Genomic DNA, 12,075 nt, shown 5'->3' with positions numbered 1-12,075 from the left:
CTCCAGCTGCTTCAAGGGCAGCTCGATCGGCCTGTGCAAGTCATCTTTTTTCAGTCGTTCCCAAAGTGTGCTGCACAGACAGTACATGCCCATGTAAATGGGGGGTTTATTCACTGGAGACATGATTTATAGTTATTTAAAAATCATTGTTGCCATTTATTRGTCAAATTCTGTTGCCTAGATTGAAAAAGTATCTAATAGTCAATGGGAACCAGCAGCTCCATTTTAATTCTGCAGAGTAATAATTTTCTACTGTTATAAAGCCTTACTCCAGTTATTGTAGGTATTAGTTGATGGGTTTTTTAAAGCTCCACAAGAAGAAACTTGCCAAGCAGTGAAGGCCATTGAAATGCTTCTTTGTATCTATAGGAAAAGCTTACATGAGATACTTCCCTATTAAACGTAATAAAAGGAAATAATGAAGTACACAGGCACAGAAGTAATGATTAACTTGTGCTATTGTGTATTTYAATGGTTTTATTATGGATAACTTTCCAAACCATACTGTCTCAAAGTAGGGCCTTTGCATTTCTCTGAATCTAGCCTTTTAATTTACAGAAAACCTGATTCACACAGATTCTGGAATTAAAATCATTGCTCCAGCTGCTCTGCTTTAAGTTTCCCAGACCTTTGTGAATCATTGTGTGGTTTCGAACAGCCTGGTTGTTGTGACATAAATATTTTTATAATTGATCAAATATGTTTAGATTTGGATGGTTTGTATTTTTAACTAAAAAATGACATTTTTGAAGGATTTCTTTAATTTTTAGGAAATTAGATTAATCATGTTTTTAAGGCACCATTTCCTTTTAATGTCTCCAAGTAATTGGAGCACAGCAATTATTTTGATTTTTTTTTTTCAGCCAGTGCAGCTTTGTTAGGCTCTGGATATGTTTTTTCTAAGTCGTCCTTCCTTTGAAAGCTCTGGAGCTCTTTCTGCTGGACCATTAATGTACATATATATGTATACCTGCCTCATTTTTTAACATTATAGGAAAGAGTTTTGGCTGCCTAAACTGAATGGCTTATGCTTGAGGCCAAAAGTCTGATGCATCCAGGTAGATAAGCAGCAGGACAGAAAGCCAAGTGTGGCAGTGATCAGAAGCAAAGTTACATGTACACTTACAGCATGATTTGGGGCCTTTATAAACTTATTCCTAGGGAGTGGATGCTGATTTGGGACTGCCAGGARGCCTGCGTGCACTGGTAGGGCTGCAAAGGGCACCGGTGTTTATGCAGCTACTGGGATTTCCCTGGGACTTCAGCTKTTGTGTTCACACCTTGCCACCAAATTGTCCTTTATATATTTTTTTTTATATATATATATGTATGTATGTATGTATATACACATATGTATCTATGCCCCATTCAATTCCATGGCTGTTCTGTGGATTCTGACTAGGCAGCTGCAAAATGTACTGGTTTTTCCTAACATGCAACTGACTGTAGCATTTTTCTTTTTTTCCCATGGAAAAAGTTTTCCTGTGGAAGCCAGGTGCTGGACGTTTTTCTGACCCAGTGGTTTGGTGGATGGCGTAGAGGAGCCATGAAATCCTCCAGCTGCTGCCTCTTGTTTTGGGCTGGTGCCCTGGGGAACAGGTAAGGGGACTGCAATGTGCGAACGGTGATGCGGGCCCTGGCACCAGGGCAGGGCCTCACTGACGCTGCAGCAGCGCGGTGCTGCGCGGCAGGACCTGGCAACAGGCAGAAGGGCAAAAGAAGCCTGTGCCATCCTCAGGCGCTGCGGCTGCCGCTTCACTGAGGATGCTGCTTTATAGTACAAGAGCAAAGTTGATGCTAAATCTGAATTTCTTCCCAAAGATGTGTCACAGCTTCATTTAATCCAAACTGCACCCACAGCTGTGGGACAGCAAGTTCAGTATGCAGCAGCGATTCCAGGGGTTGTGCTTTTTGCATGTTAGATGGGACAAAGCCTTTCAAATAACCATTCCAGCTCTCCTAGGTTGCTTGTGCCTTACTAAGCACAGCTAGCAATGAATTACAAATGATAAGAATTATTGTTTTCTTGGTTATTGTTTTCCTTACTGTTCTCCCGGAGACTTTTCCAGGAGCTCATTATAACATGTGCTCGGCACGAGCTGGGCCACCTGGTTTTCGGAAGGTGACAGCCCGGTGAGCCGAGCGGTGCTGAGCGTCAGCGTGGCTGGCGCCACGTGCAAGCGTGCACCAGCCTCAGGCTGCACARCTTCTTGCAGCGGCCAAAAGCCAGGCTCTGCTGCCTTCAGCTTTCCCTGGTGAGGCATGTGGGGACGCCGCGCGTGGCCCCCCCGCCACTGCCACGTGGGCACCGGGGAGGCTGCGAGCCACTGCGCTGCCAGCCCTCGGCCCTTTCCCTATAAAGCTACAGGCTCCTTGGTTGCCCCATGTACACCCGGGCTGCTTTAGTTTCACAGTTACCAAGTTAAACCACTTGGTTTAAATCATTGTCAGGCATCTTAAGAATGTAATACTACAGTTTATCAGGCAGAGTGATGATGTTCAGAAATGACAGGACACTTGTTTCCAGTTTTTAATGCTTTCTTGTAAAACTGAAAATATAAAACCAGCCGAGCAAATGGAGATCTTTATATACATGAGGTCTGTGATTAAAAAATCCTTTCAGTTCCAGAAAAAAAAAAGAATTAAATGAAAACTGATTAAAGGGACCAACATTCTCAAATTGAAAACATACTTTTTAGGAAAAAAAAAAACTCTCTTCTTTACAAGCTTATTATATAACTTACATTTACACTTTACTGAGAGAACATACAAAACAACCTGCTTCAGCTGCTCCTCCTTCCCTTAAAGCATGAATTTCAAAGTGCCACAGCAAAGGAACAGGTTCCAATAGTACCTTACACAGACTATTCATGTATAAAATGGTTTAGTAAATGTGAGGTGTTTATTTAAATGAGCACATATAGGGATACAGACTAAATAAAAGTACTTGAACAACATCTTTGTTATTACATATACAGTTATAGGTATAATAAAGGAAACAAGGGCGGCACTGTTCTTAGGTGTCCGTGTAGATGGAAGGAATGTGATTCAAGCAGTGATCAAAGGCGCCGTTTTGGAAGAATCCGTTTTCATCTGTTCCATTGGAGACCATATCTTCAGACACACACTGTGCTTCAGAAATCGCGTCGTAGCCTGCGAACGTGACAAGTCRCATGGACACGATTTAGTGCCACAGTACATACAAGGAGGGGAGCAGCCTTTGCGGCTGGGGTTACGCACACAGCCCAGCGTTAATGGGAAGACTTCACCATCAAAGCCTCACCCRGGAGATGCACAAACCGAGCTCCGTGGGTGCTTGTATCATGGTGTATGAGTCCCCCATGCGTTTCTGCAGCGAGCTACCCGCTTGCAAGTGATGTGCTAGTATTGGAGCCCGGCTCTCTTGGGACGAGACAGCTATTACGTGACTGGGATGTCAGAACAACGGCCAGGCAAGGAGCCTAGTCCCGGCGCACCACGAGGCATGTCGTCCGCTCGTGTCATGTGCTTTTCCTTTTAACAGCCCTTAGGGAAATATCCCACGTCTCCCAGCTGCTCTTGAGGTTGAGGAGGAGCCTGGGGCCTGCGGCTGGTGGGTGCCCACCAATGGCCGACACGAGGGCAGCTGCACCGCCGTGGCGTCCCTTGAAGCACAAGCTTTACTGCTTGGCCCAAAGCACACGGCCGTTTCCCGCTGTGCCCCTCTCTCCCCTAACCTGCCTTTGCTGCTGGCCAGCCACAGCTCGCACTGCAAGCGCTGGGATTGGAGCAGTGGGCTCCACGCCGCAGCGGAGCTCTGCAGAGCCTCCGGGGAACAGCTCTGTCCTCTGGTGCCTCAGTTCCCCCTCTGCGAAATGAGGACAATGGTTCTTCTCGTCAGTGTTTCTGTCTAATCCTGAAGGCAAGCGGGGTTTGCACGTGGCCGACATGGGGCTGCCCCATGCCAAACTGAGCCCCCTGCGGCTGCGCAGTGCCACAGCAGCGGCAGAGCGACCCAGTGGCCTTGCACTGTTTCTCACGCTTTCTCAAAGAGCCGTAGGCTCAGTCCTCAGAAGTTAATCAAAGAGGCCTTAGGCAGACTTGCAGTATTAGAGCCCAAACTCTGTATTTACTGCTATTTCTGTATTTTCCTATGACATACTAATTTACCGTTTTAGCTTATGGCCCAAACTCCACTGCTGGGCACACAGCATAGGGCCAGCGGCTCGCACAGGCGAACGGGGCYGGTGCGGCTGCCTGGCACTGTGTGTCGCTCCAAGTGGAGTGACCAGGGTTTTGCTAAGTTTTGCAAGTGTTTAAGTTATGCTAATTTCTATTTGATGAGCCTGTATATTGGGGGGGGGGGGGATACATGGTCACGGATGGACAAAACCCAAGACAAGCATTCACTTCAGAAATCATTATTAGATTCCAGATAGAATAAACTATCCAAAGCCCTGAACAGAAAATAAAAATTTATTGACTGTTAATGTGATTCATGGAACAGCTGTTTGCCAGTCACATTTGGCATTCCTGTGAGATGAGATCTCATTTAATATTAATGGGGCTATAAAATCCTGAAAAAAAAATTAATGCATAGCCTTGATGAATCTCACAAACTTGAATGGCTCTATTTTACACACAAAAAGATGAGATAAGATTTATATATTTCATATATATTTATGTTTCAGCCTCTAAGTATTTGCCTACCTCAATAACTACTCTAAAAACAAAAATATTACACAGAAACATTTCATAATAGTTTAGCTCCAGACAGAAAAAATGAACTGTTGTTGAAGTTGGTGTCTTGCCATAGCATTATTCTTTGTGCCTACAATTTCTTTCGGAACGTTTATTTAGTCTGTTCTTTAAATATTGCAATCTGTCAATCCAAACTTGAAATTTGATGTTAACATGAAAAAAAAAAAACCTATGTTTTACTAACATCAAACTTATGACTAACACAAAAGAATTCAAAGTTGAAGTTGAAACTCCAGCTTAAACTCTTCCCTTGTGTTGGTCACTGATGCGTACAATTTCTAGTGTGGAACACCAGACAAATGCATGCACAGCTCGCTCAACACAGTTGCCTTTAATACAAAACAAACAGGAAAGTCAACTCTAATTTTGTGGTCAGACTCAGGCCCCATTTCAAAAAGCATTTATACATATGTTTTCAGTATCATCCTTAACCAAGGTGCCCTCCTGAATCCAGACATGAAGAGAAAAATCTCTCTGAGATACTTAAGACTGCAGCAAATGATAGTGYTTCATGGCTCCGACAAGCCATGGAGAACATTGCGCTTGATTTGGTAATTCTACCAATGCTTAATTGTGGTTTTAAAAACAGGAAAAAAAAATCCTCCATTAAAAATGAATACTTACATATTTAAGTGTTTTAGTCATCTAGCTATAACTCATTGCAAAATTTACATTATGTAGCTAAATGAGAAAATACAGTTGCCACAAATGTGCAGCAGCACTCTTCCAAAGAGAAAAGAGTGAATTAATATTTTTAGCTATATTTCTCAAAGCAGCAGCTTCCTGTTTTGTCAGCACCAGCATTGCAAAATAAAGCTATCTTTTTTTTTTTTTTTTTCCCCTTAGGTGGGTAGGAATTTCCTGCTGCCACTATTTTCGCCAGAATTTTATTAACTATCATCTTGACTTGGGTCTTACTGTAAGAGCCTGCCTGAGCATACCTGAAGGGATGTACAACGCATAGCCCATGCAGCAGAGGTGAGAAGGGTCTGCCTGTATGTGTGCATAGGTATGTATGTACAGCTGTGCTGTAGGTGAGCATTCCTGTGACATTCAGCATTAGAATAAAAGGGAGAGGGAAATTTGTCCATCAGGCAAATAGAAGGATTTGAGAAAATGAATTTGCTTTCCTTGTGGGATTTTTATAGATGCAAATGAGTTTCAGTGACTGAGTTTTTAACGCAAACATATTTTTGTAATAATGCTGACGTTAAGATGTGGGGTTTTTTTTCCTCTCTTGCTAAAAATATCATAAGGTTAAATCTTTATAGGCAGAATAAATTACCTGTGGACGCTAAAGGTGCATTGAGTAAGTGGTAGCCGTTCTGCCTCAGGGGAGCGAAGCAGTGGGAGTCCCCCGGGAGCACGTCACTGGCGACGGGCTGCTCCATTGGTCTGTAGCAGTCGCCGTAGTGGAAACAGTTTTGTATTGAATGAAAGCTGCCTTGGTAACCTGCAAACAGGGATTGCACACACATTTTAGCACTACTGCCAYGGTATTAGCTCCATTTCTGTCACAGTGTTTCATTACTACTGGGGAGTTTTTTAATTGTTTAGTTCCAGTTACAGAAAAATGATCATGACAATTCTGAAAGGTGCAATAATACAATACCTACATCAGGCTCAGTCCACAAGGTGCTGTGGACTGTGATCCCCCTCAAGCAAAAATCTCAAGGATGTGCCTAATTTCAAGCAGTTGAAGATGTTGCCTGAATGAAATCAACAGCCCACTTGTGTTCAAAGCTAAGTAGTAAGTACTTCATTGGATCAGGTCCAGGATGCTCAGCTCCTAAGGGAATGCAGCTATAATGAATTACTGCTAATTTTAATACAATAATGCAGTATTTTAATGAAAAACACTGCTGCGTTTGCAGTAGAGTAAAGGCTTTTTCCCATCCGGCATGCATTATTCACTGCTGGATACAGCACTGTTTATTCCAAATACCTTTAAGAGTACCTTAAACCTCCCCTTTCTCAGTGTGCTCTTACTCCAAATAAAAACCCTTCACTGAACACAGGGAGCCAGAGTCTTCAAGGAGAACTGAAGCAGAGGTGCAGGCCTGATGCCAGATGGATGTCAAGTGAAGAGTGTGGATTCAGTTAGAGGCTCTCCTTGCTTCTGTAAGGTGCCAAGAGAAATCTATATGGTCTCTGGCTGCCTAAGTCATGCTGCTTTTGGGTTATATTTGACTTTTCTGCTCCACATTCCCTGCATTTCCCATCTCCTACTTTATATATGTGTATATAAATATATATATAGATATATCTTATTACCAGCAGACCAGCAGTTTGGATATTGCCAGCAGAAGCTGTGGATGAACTGGACACAGCAAAAGATATTTAGCAGTAAAGGACAAATCAGATGCCAAGGAAGGAATTTTACAACTTACAAGCTTGTGCCAACATCCTAAAAGAAGACATTTTTTTGCTCCCACAAGGCTGATCTCAAAGCACTCCACAAGATTTAATGCCAAACATGGCCTGATTTAATTCTCCTCCTTCCTCTTGCCCCAGTAACCTCTTCCTGATTAGGATTCCAGGTGCATCTCACATTAATTGCACATTCAGATTAACTGTCCCTCTTAGCTTCCCTCAAGGTCCTTTCTGAAATGATGCTCTTTACTTACAGGTGACTTAAGTAAACAAAGTCAAGCTTTAGTAGAAAATGCCATCAGGATTTTTCTCTAATTGGCAGGAAAAGGATGGGGCTGTTCCTTTCATCCCCAGTGCCATTCAGTTAGACTGACACTTCCCGAGGAACTGCCACAAAGGCTCCAGGTAGTTCAGCCAGACGGGGGCAAACCCGGCTCCTCGGCTGGTTTGCTGGGCCAGTTGTGCAGCTATTTAGTCTGTTTATTTAGTAATGTGATATTTGTGCCTATCACCAGAGTAAAGGGTGGAATTAGTCCCTTTGCAAATCACTGAATGTATAAGCATCTTCCTGTCAAGAAAAACAATCTCTTGTTTTTTTCTGCCTTCTCTCTTTAGTACCAAAGTCTGATCAAGTAGATAATATCAGGTAAAGCTCAGGGTCTGACTGTTAATTCTAGTCATGTTTTCTAAGGTGGCAGTAAACCAGGCTAAGTGAGGCAATTCTTAAACAGAAATGCAATGAACTCATCTAGTGGTGAAAGATTTGCTCTGAAGTTTCACAATTTTGTATGTGTTTTGGCTGAAAGTACAAGGATTAGTTGATTCATTTCTTGAGAACCTATGACCCTCCGCCACAAAAAACGGAACCGTTGATACCCGTGATTGGTGAAGTACTAATGGTGACTGTATTAGATAAAGACAGTACGCATACTGTACCAGAGCTGTCCGTACTCTCTGCRGTGTAGAAGGAGGCCTAGAAAGTTGGAACACTGAACATTAAGTGATGCTTGTCCACCCTTGGAATAAACAGACAGTGCCTCTATTAATGCCCAGACAGTCTGGCTCAAAAAAAGCACAGAGATCTTACGCGAGGTAGCAAAGCCATCTTTTGATGTGGTTTTAGGTACAGGGCATTTCTGATTGGCTTTTGTTAATTATCCTGACTTCTCTGTTTACAAAACATGAACTCCTTGCTGTAAGCCTTCTAAAAATATTATATCCTTCTAAGATGAGCAGTGAAAAAAATGAGACACTTGGCTTCAAATGAGGTATAACTGGTTGCAGAGAGCACTTTACATGCCTTGCTAGAGAGAAAGCTGAACTTTTTCCAGAACGTCTGCTATACATATCACTTTTAGGGAAGGCATGACGTGTATTTTCTCTGTCTCTATAACTGCTGCCCTTTCGTCATGCTCCCAAGCCTGCCTTTGCTAAATCAATTAAATATGATCTACAGGGCTGGCACAGTGGCTCAGAAGAGCGGAGAATAGCCAAGCCTGACAGAACTGGATTAAAACTAGCTGGATCCAGGGGTTTCTCAAGACCTATGGTAAGGCTTCTTTTAAGTGCTTTAGGTTACACTCTCTAGCTGCTCAGGAAAAAACAGCTGAGACAGAGAAGAACTGCCTCAAAATCTGGAAAAGAGTTGCCATGAGCAACCAAATTCTCCAAGTTGCAGTGTCTACTAATCAGCGCCACTGAGTGATCATCGGAAAAGGCGGAGCACAGCAAGTGTCACAGGAAGTGTCTGTTGAGGAGAGACCATGTAAGAAAATACCTGCAGTATTGCACTATTGCATTCACCAGGCCCAGATTTCTGCAAAGTGCTTCTTGAAGAAAACACAAGTGCTTGCAGATGTGAGAAAGGCCAGTAGCAAATTAAAGGAAAAGGATGGAGGGAGGAAGGGAAAGGTTATAGCAAGAATATTGGTCAGGTAAAGCAAACCATGATTAAAAATGCAACTTTTAATCCTTTTGACCCAAATAACATATTGAAAGTTTGCTTCTTTTCATTAGATTTCTAGAAAGGCTGAGCCAGTGAGACCCTGTCAGGACAGGGACAGAGGTTTGGGAAACAGCGCAGAAGATGCTCCATGCGTGTGGAAGAAGGACAGTGATGGCTGGGGGAGGAATGGCCTGAAAGCATGGGGTAAGGCAGCTGCTTCRCGGCAGATGGCTCAGGCCTCTGGCCTGGCACAGCTCCGGAGGATCAGGGCCTTGCAGATCGCCTGCACTAATAAAAAGGGCAGGTTGCCAACTTGTTTAAATGCCGAGTACTCCTGAAAACCAAAGTCGCTAGACAAGAGACGCAAAGGCCCAGGACCATGTGAGGCAAAGCAGCCACGAGGACCTTTGCAGCAATGGTTGTTCGTGCTAGACAGGATTTCACTTGCTTCATACAACCACAGGAGATGAAACCTGCTGCTTGCAGGCAACATAATGTTTGATTTACATAGGCAATACATGCCAGAGCTTTCCTGCAGCCTACATTTCCGAAAGGTGCAGTATGAAAGGAAGGTGCTTTTGAGTCATTCCGCCTAGTTGTGGTTCCTTCAGGTTTTCTGAAATGCTGTCCTCCTGCATGGATTGCCCCCTCCATGCATAGCACAGAAGGAATTAGATGCTAAGATGTGATTAAAATACCATAACTAGTGGTTCAATTAACAACCACATATGGTTGATTAGAGAAAGCTAAACATGGAACACTTCTAACTTTAGGAGTTAAAATACGAAGTAAGCAAGAGGCTTGTCTCGTGCAAACATTGCTGCTCCTTCTAGGAGAGCACAAGTGTAGTAGTACCAATTTGGCAGCTAGTGCTTCACTGCTTTTTTTTTCCAAATGGATTTCAGGTTTTCCTTCAGTTTGTTTGATTTAAATCATTTTTTCTGAGGTTAATTTTCAAATGAGGAATTGACTAAATGTCCTGTCAGTTTAAAAGATCACTACTAAATGGTTTATGTGCAGTAGATGTAGAAATATAACAGTTAATAAAGGAATAAACTGGGTTCCAAACATAACATTTAGCTACAATTTTGCTTTGAAATAATTTGTGACAGAAAAGCTGCAGTTAGCCACTTCACACAGTGCACTGGCTGCCTCTATTTCTCTAAGGCACAACCTAGAAAACTTCAAGCAGTTTTAAAATGAATGATGTAATGAACAAATAATTGGAATATGTCTATTAAATATCAGCTTGTTATGTCATGTCATTTAAATGTACGTGCAAATAAATCCCAAGCTCTTCAAATTCTGTAAAATTTCAGACATGAAATCTTGTCAGGTATAAATAACTGCAGGATTCTTCTGCCTGCCAAATTCCTTCAACATATAATAATTTCCATGTGATCTTACTATGACTAGCTTTAAACTTACAAATAATGTCAGTTTATTATTGTTTTATTATCAATATTTCTGCTACCAGCTTGCTGATGCTTTCTGTTTTTTTAAAAATTAAGAAAGACAATATTTATATGCTTCTATAGGGATGCCTAGTTCTAGAGATAGAGTTATACAGTATTCCCCTTTTCGGCAAAAATTCAACCCAAGTTACTACAGATTCCATTAGAAAAGTATGTTATTAATGAATCAAGATGCAAAAAAAGCTTAGACCAAGTATAGCTAGCTACAGGTTACAGATCAATTCATTTCAAAGGCTGCTAATCAAATTTGATTTTGGAATGACCATTTCCATAATGAATTTATAATACTTCAACGTTTGGCCAATGTGGAAAATTACTGCTTTTTCAAAACCGCACGACGTAACACTTAGAAAGCAACAATTCATGCAAAAGGAAATGTGGTTTTCTTAAGGAATAAAGTCAATTTATTTAAGTGGTTCAAAACTTGTTCTGTCTATGCATTTGTTTCTGCCATAATAATGAGCTGCTAAACTTTCCTCTTGTGGTTTGTAGTTATTTAGCTCATTATAGTAACATAATCATATATCATTATATGCTATCATAAATCTGCCACTTTTTCCTCACAGAGTTAATCTTTTTAAATTGAATAATCTGCTGAGCATCAGGTTGAGTTAGTTTTTCCTTCAGCACAGATCATTTAATATAATATGCTTTAGCTTTTCAGACAAAGTCAGTCCAACCAGAGAGCAAAATTAGGCAAGCAGCCTTAGAGTATTTAAGTTATTTGACCCAAACTAGAGGTAAAATACCCCTTGGAGACCAAAGGGCAAAGGGAACTGTTGGGATGCTGAACCCCATTACGGCCGTGCACTACCATTGGGCTTGAGCCGAAATCCTGCATTTCAAACCAAGCCTTAGAGCATATTCAGAGAAAGCAAACCTCCTGTTTTGCTCACTGGTAAATTGATCACATGTGATATTTTGCCCAGCCAAAAATGACCTTATACAAATAATACTACAGCTGTGAAATGAGTCTCAAAAAAAATGGTTATCTGCCTGTACAAACTTACATGCTTGGTTGTACTTGCAACTAGACAGATGTCCTGCACACTTCTTTATTTTATTTACCACACTTAAGCAGCGTACCTTCTGGATCATGTACCACATTTCTTAAATATGCAAGCTCCCGTTACTGGAGGAATCTGTGATAATAATATCACTTGCTAATTTACACCTCAAAAATTGTAGCAACATAAATTAGTTCCTGCAACAGAACTCTGGGATAGGAAAATAAGATCCCCAGTAAAAAGGCCAGGCAATTCAGAATTTAGAAAAATGTCTTAAATAAAGCATTAAATAAAGCTACTCCTGTTCCTGTCCTCAAATCACACTGACCCTCTACAGTTCTACAAAGTACCTTTACAAATATTATTATATGGAGCAAATACTAAATAGCAAAATAACTTGTGTCTGTCTAGGCTCAGCGCCTCCGCAGCAGTGGATGGAGCAGAGAGCGCCAGGGTGTGCTGCGCCCCATCTGTTTTAGGAGTAGGTGACGTTGCTTTGGCTGCGGCGCCTCTCCAGACTAACTGAGGCTGGGTG

At 41.9% G+C, this 12,075-nt stretch overlaps 1 protein-coding gene across 2 annotated transcripts in view; it reads right to left on the bottom strand.

Annotated features, from left to right (window-relative positions):
* Positions 1-2,516: 2,516 nt before the first annotated feature.
* The window catches only part of GLIS1 (GLIS family zinc finger 1), a 200,564-nt gene continuing 191,005 nt past the window's right edge, over positions 2,517-12,075 (bottom strand). For both annotated transcript variants that reach the window (XM_085308005.1, XM_085308004.1), the window contains exons 9-10: positions 6,026-6,193; positions 2,517-3,153 (exon numbers count right to left, since the gene is read on the bottom strand). In XM_085308005.1, the coding sequence (XP_085164131.1) occupies positions 3,017-3,153; positions 6,026-6,193 (305 nt within the window). In that variant the 3' untranslated portion in view covers positions 2,517-3,016. The remainder of the gene's footprint in view (positions 3,154-6,025; positions 6,194-12,075) is intronic.

This window comes from Rhea americana, unplaced genomic scaffold (genome assembly GCF_003343005.1).
Source record: "Rhea americana isolate MKP2758 unplaced genomic scaffold, rheAme1 scaffold_27, whole genome shotgun sequence".
Taxonomy (NCBI): domain Eukaryota; kingdom Metazoa; phylum Chordata; class Aves; order Rheiformes; family Rheidae; genus Rhea; species Rhea americana.
The sequence above is the reverse complement of the archived record's forward strand: the minus strand, read 5'-3'. Positions and strand labels throughout refer to the sequence as shown.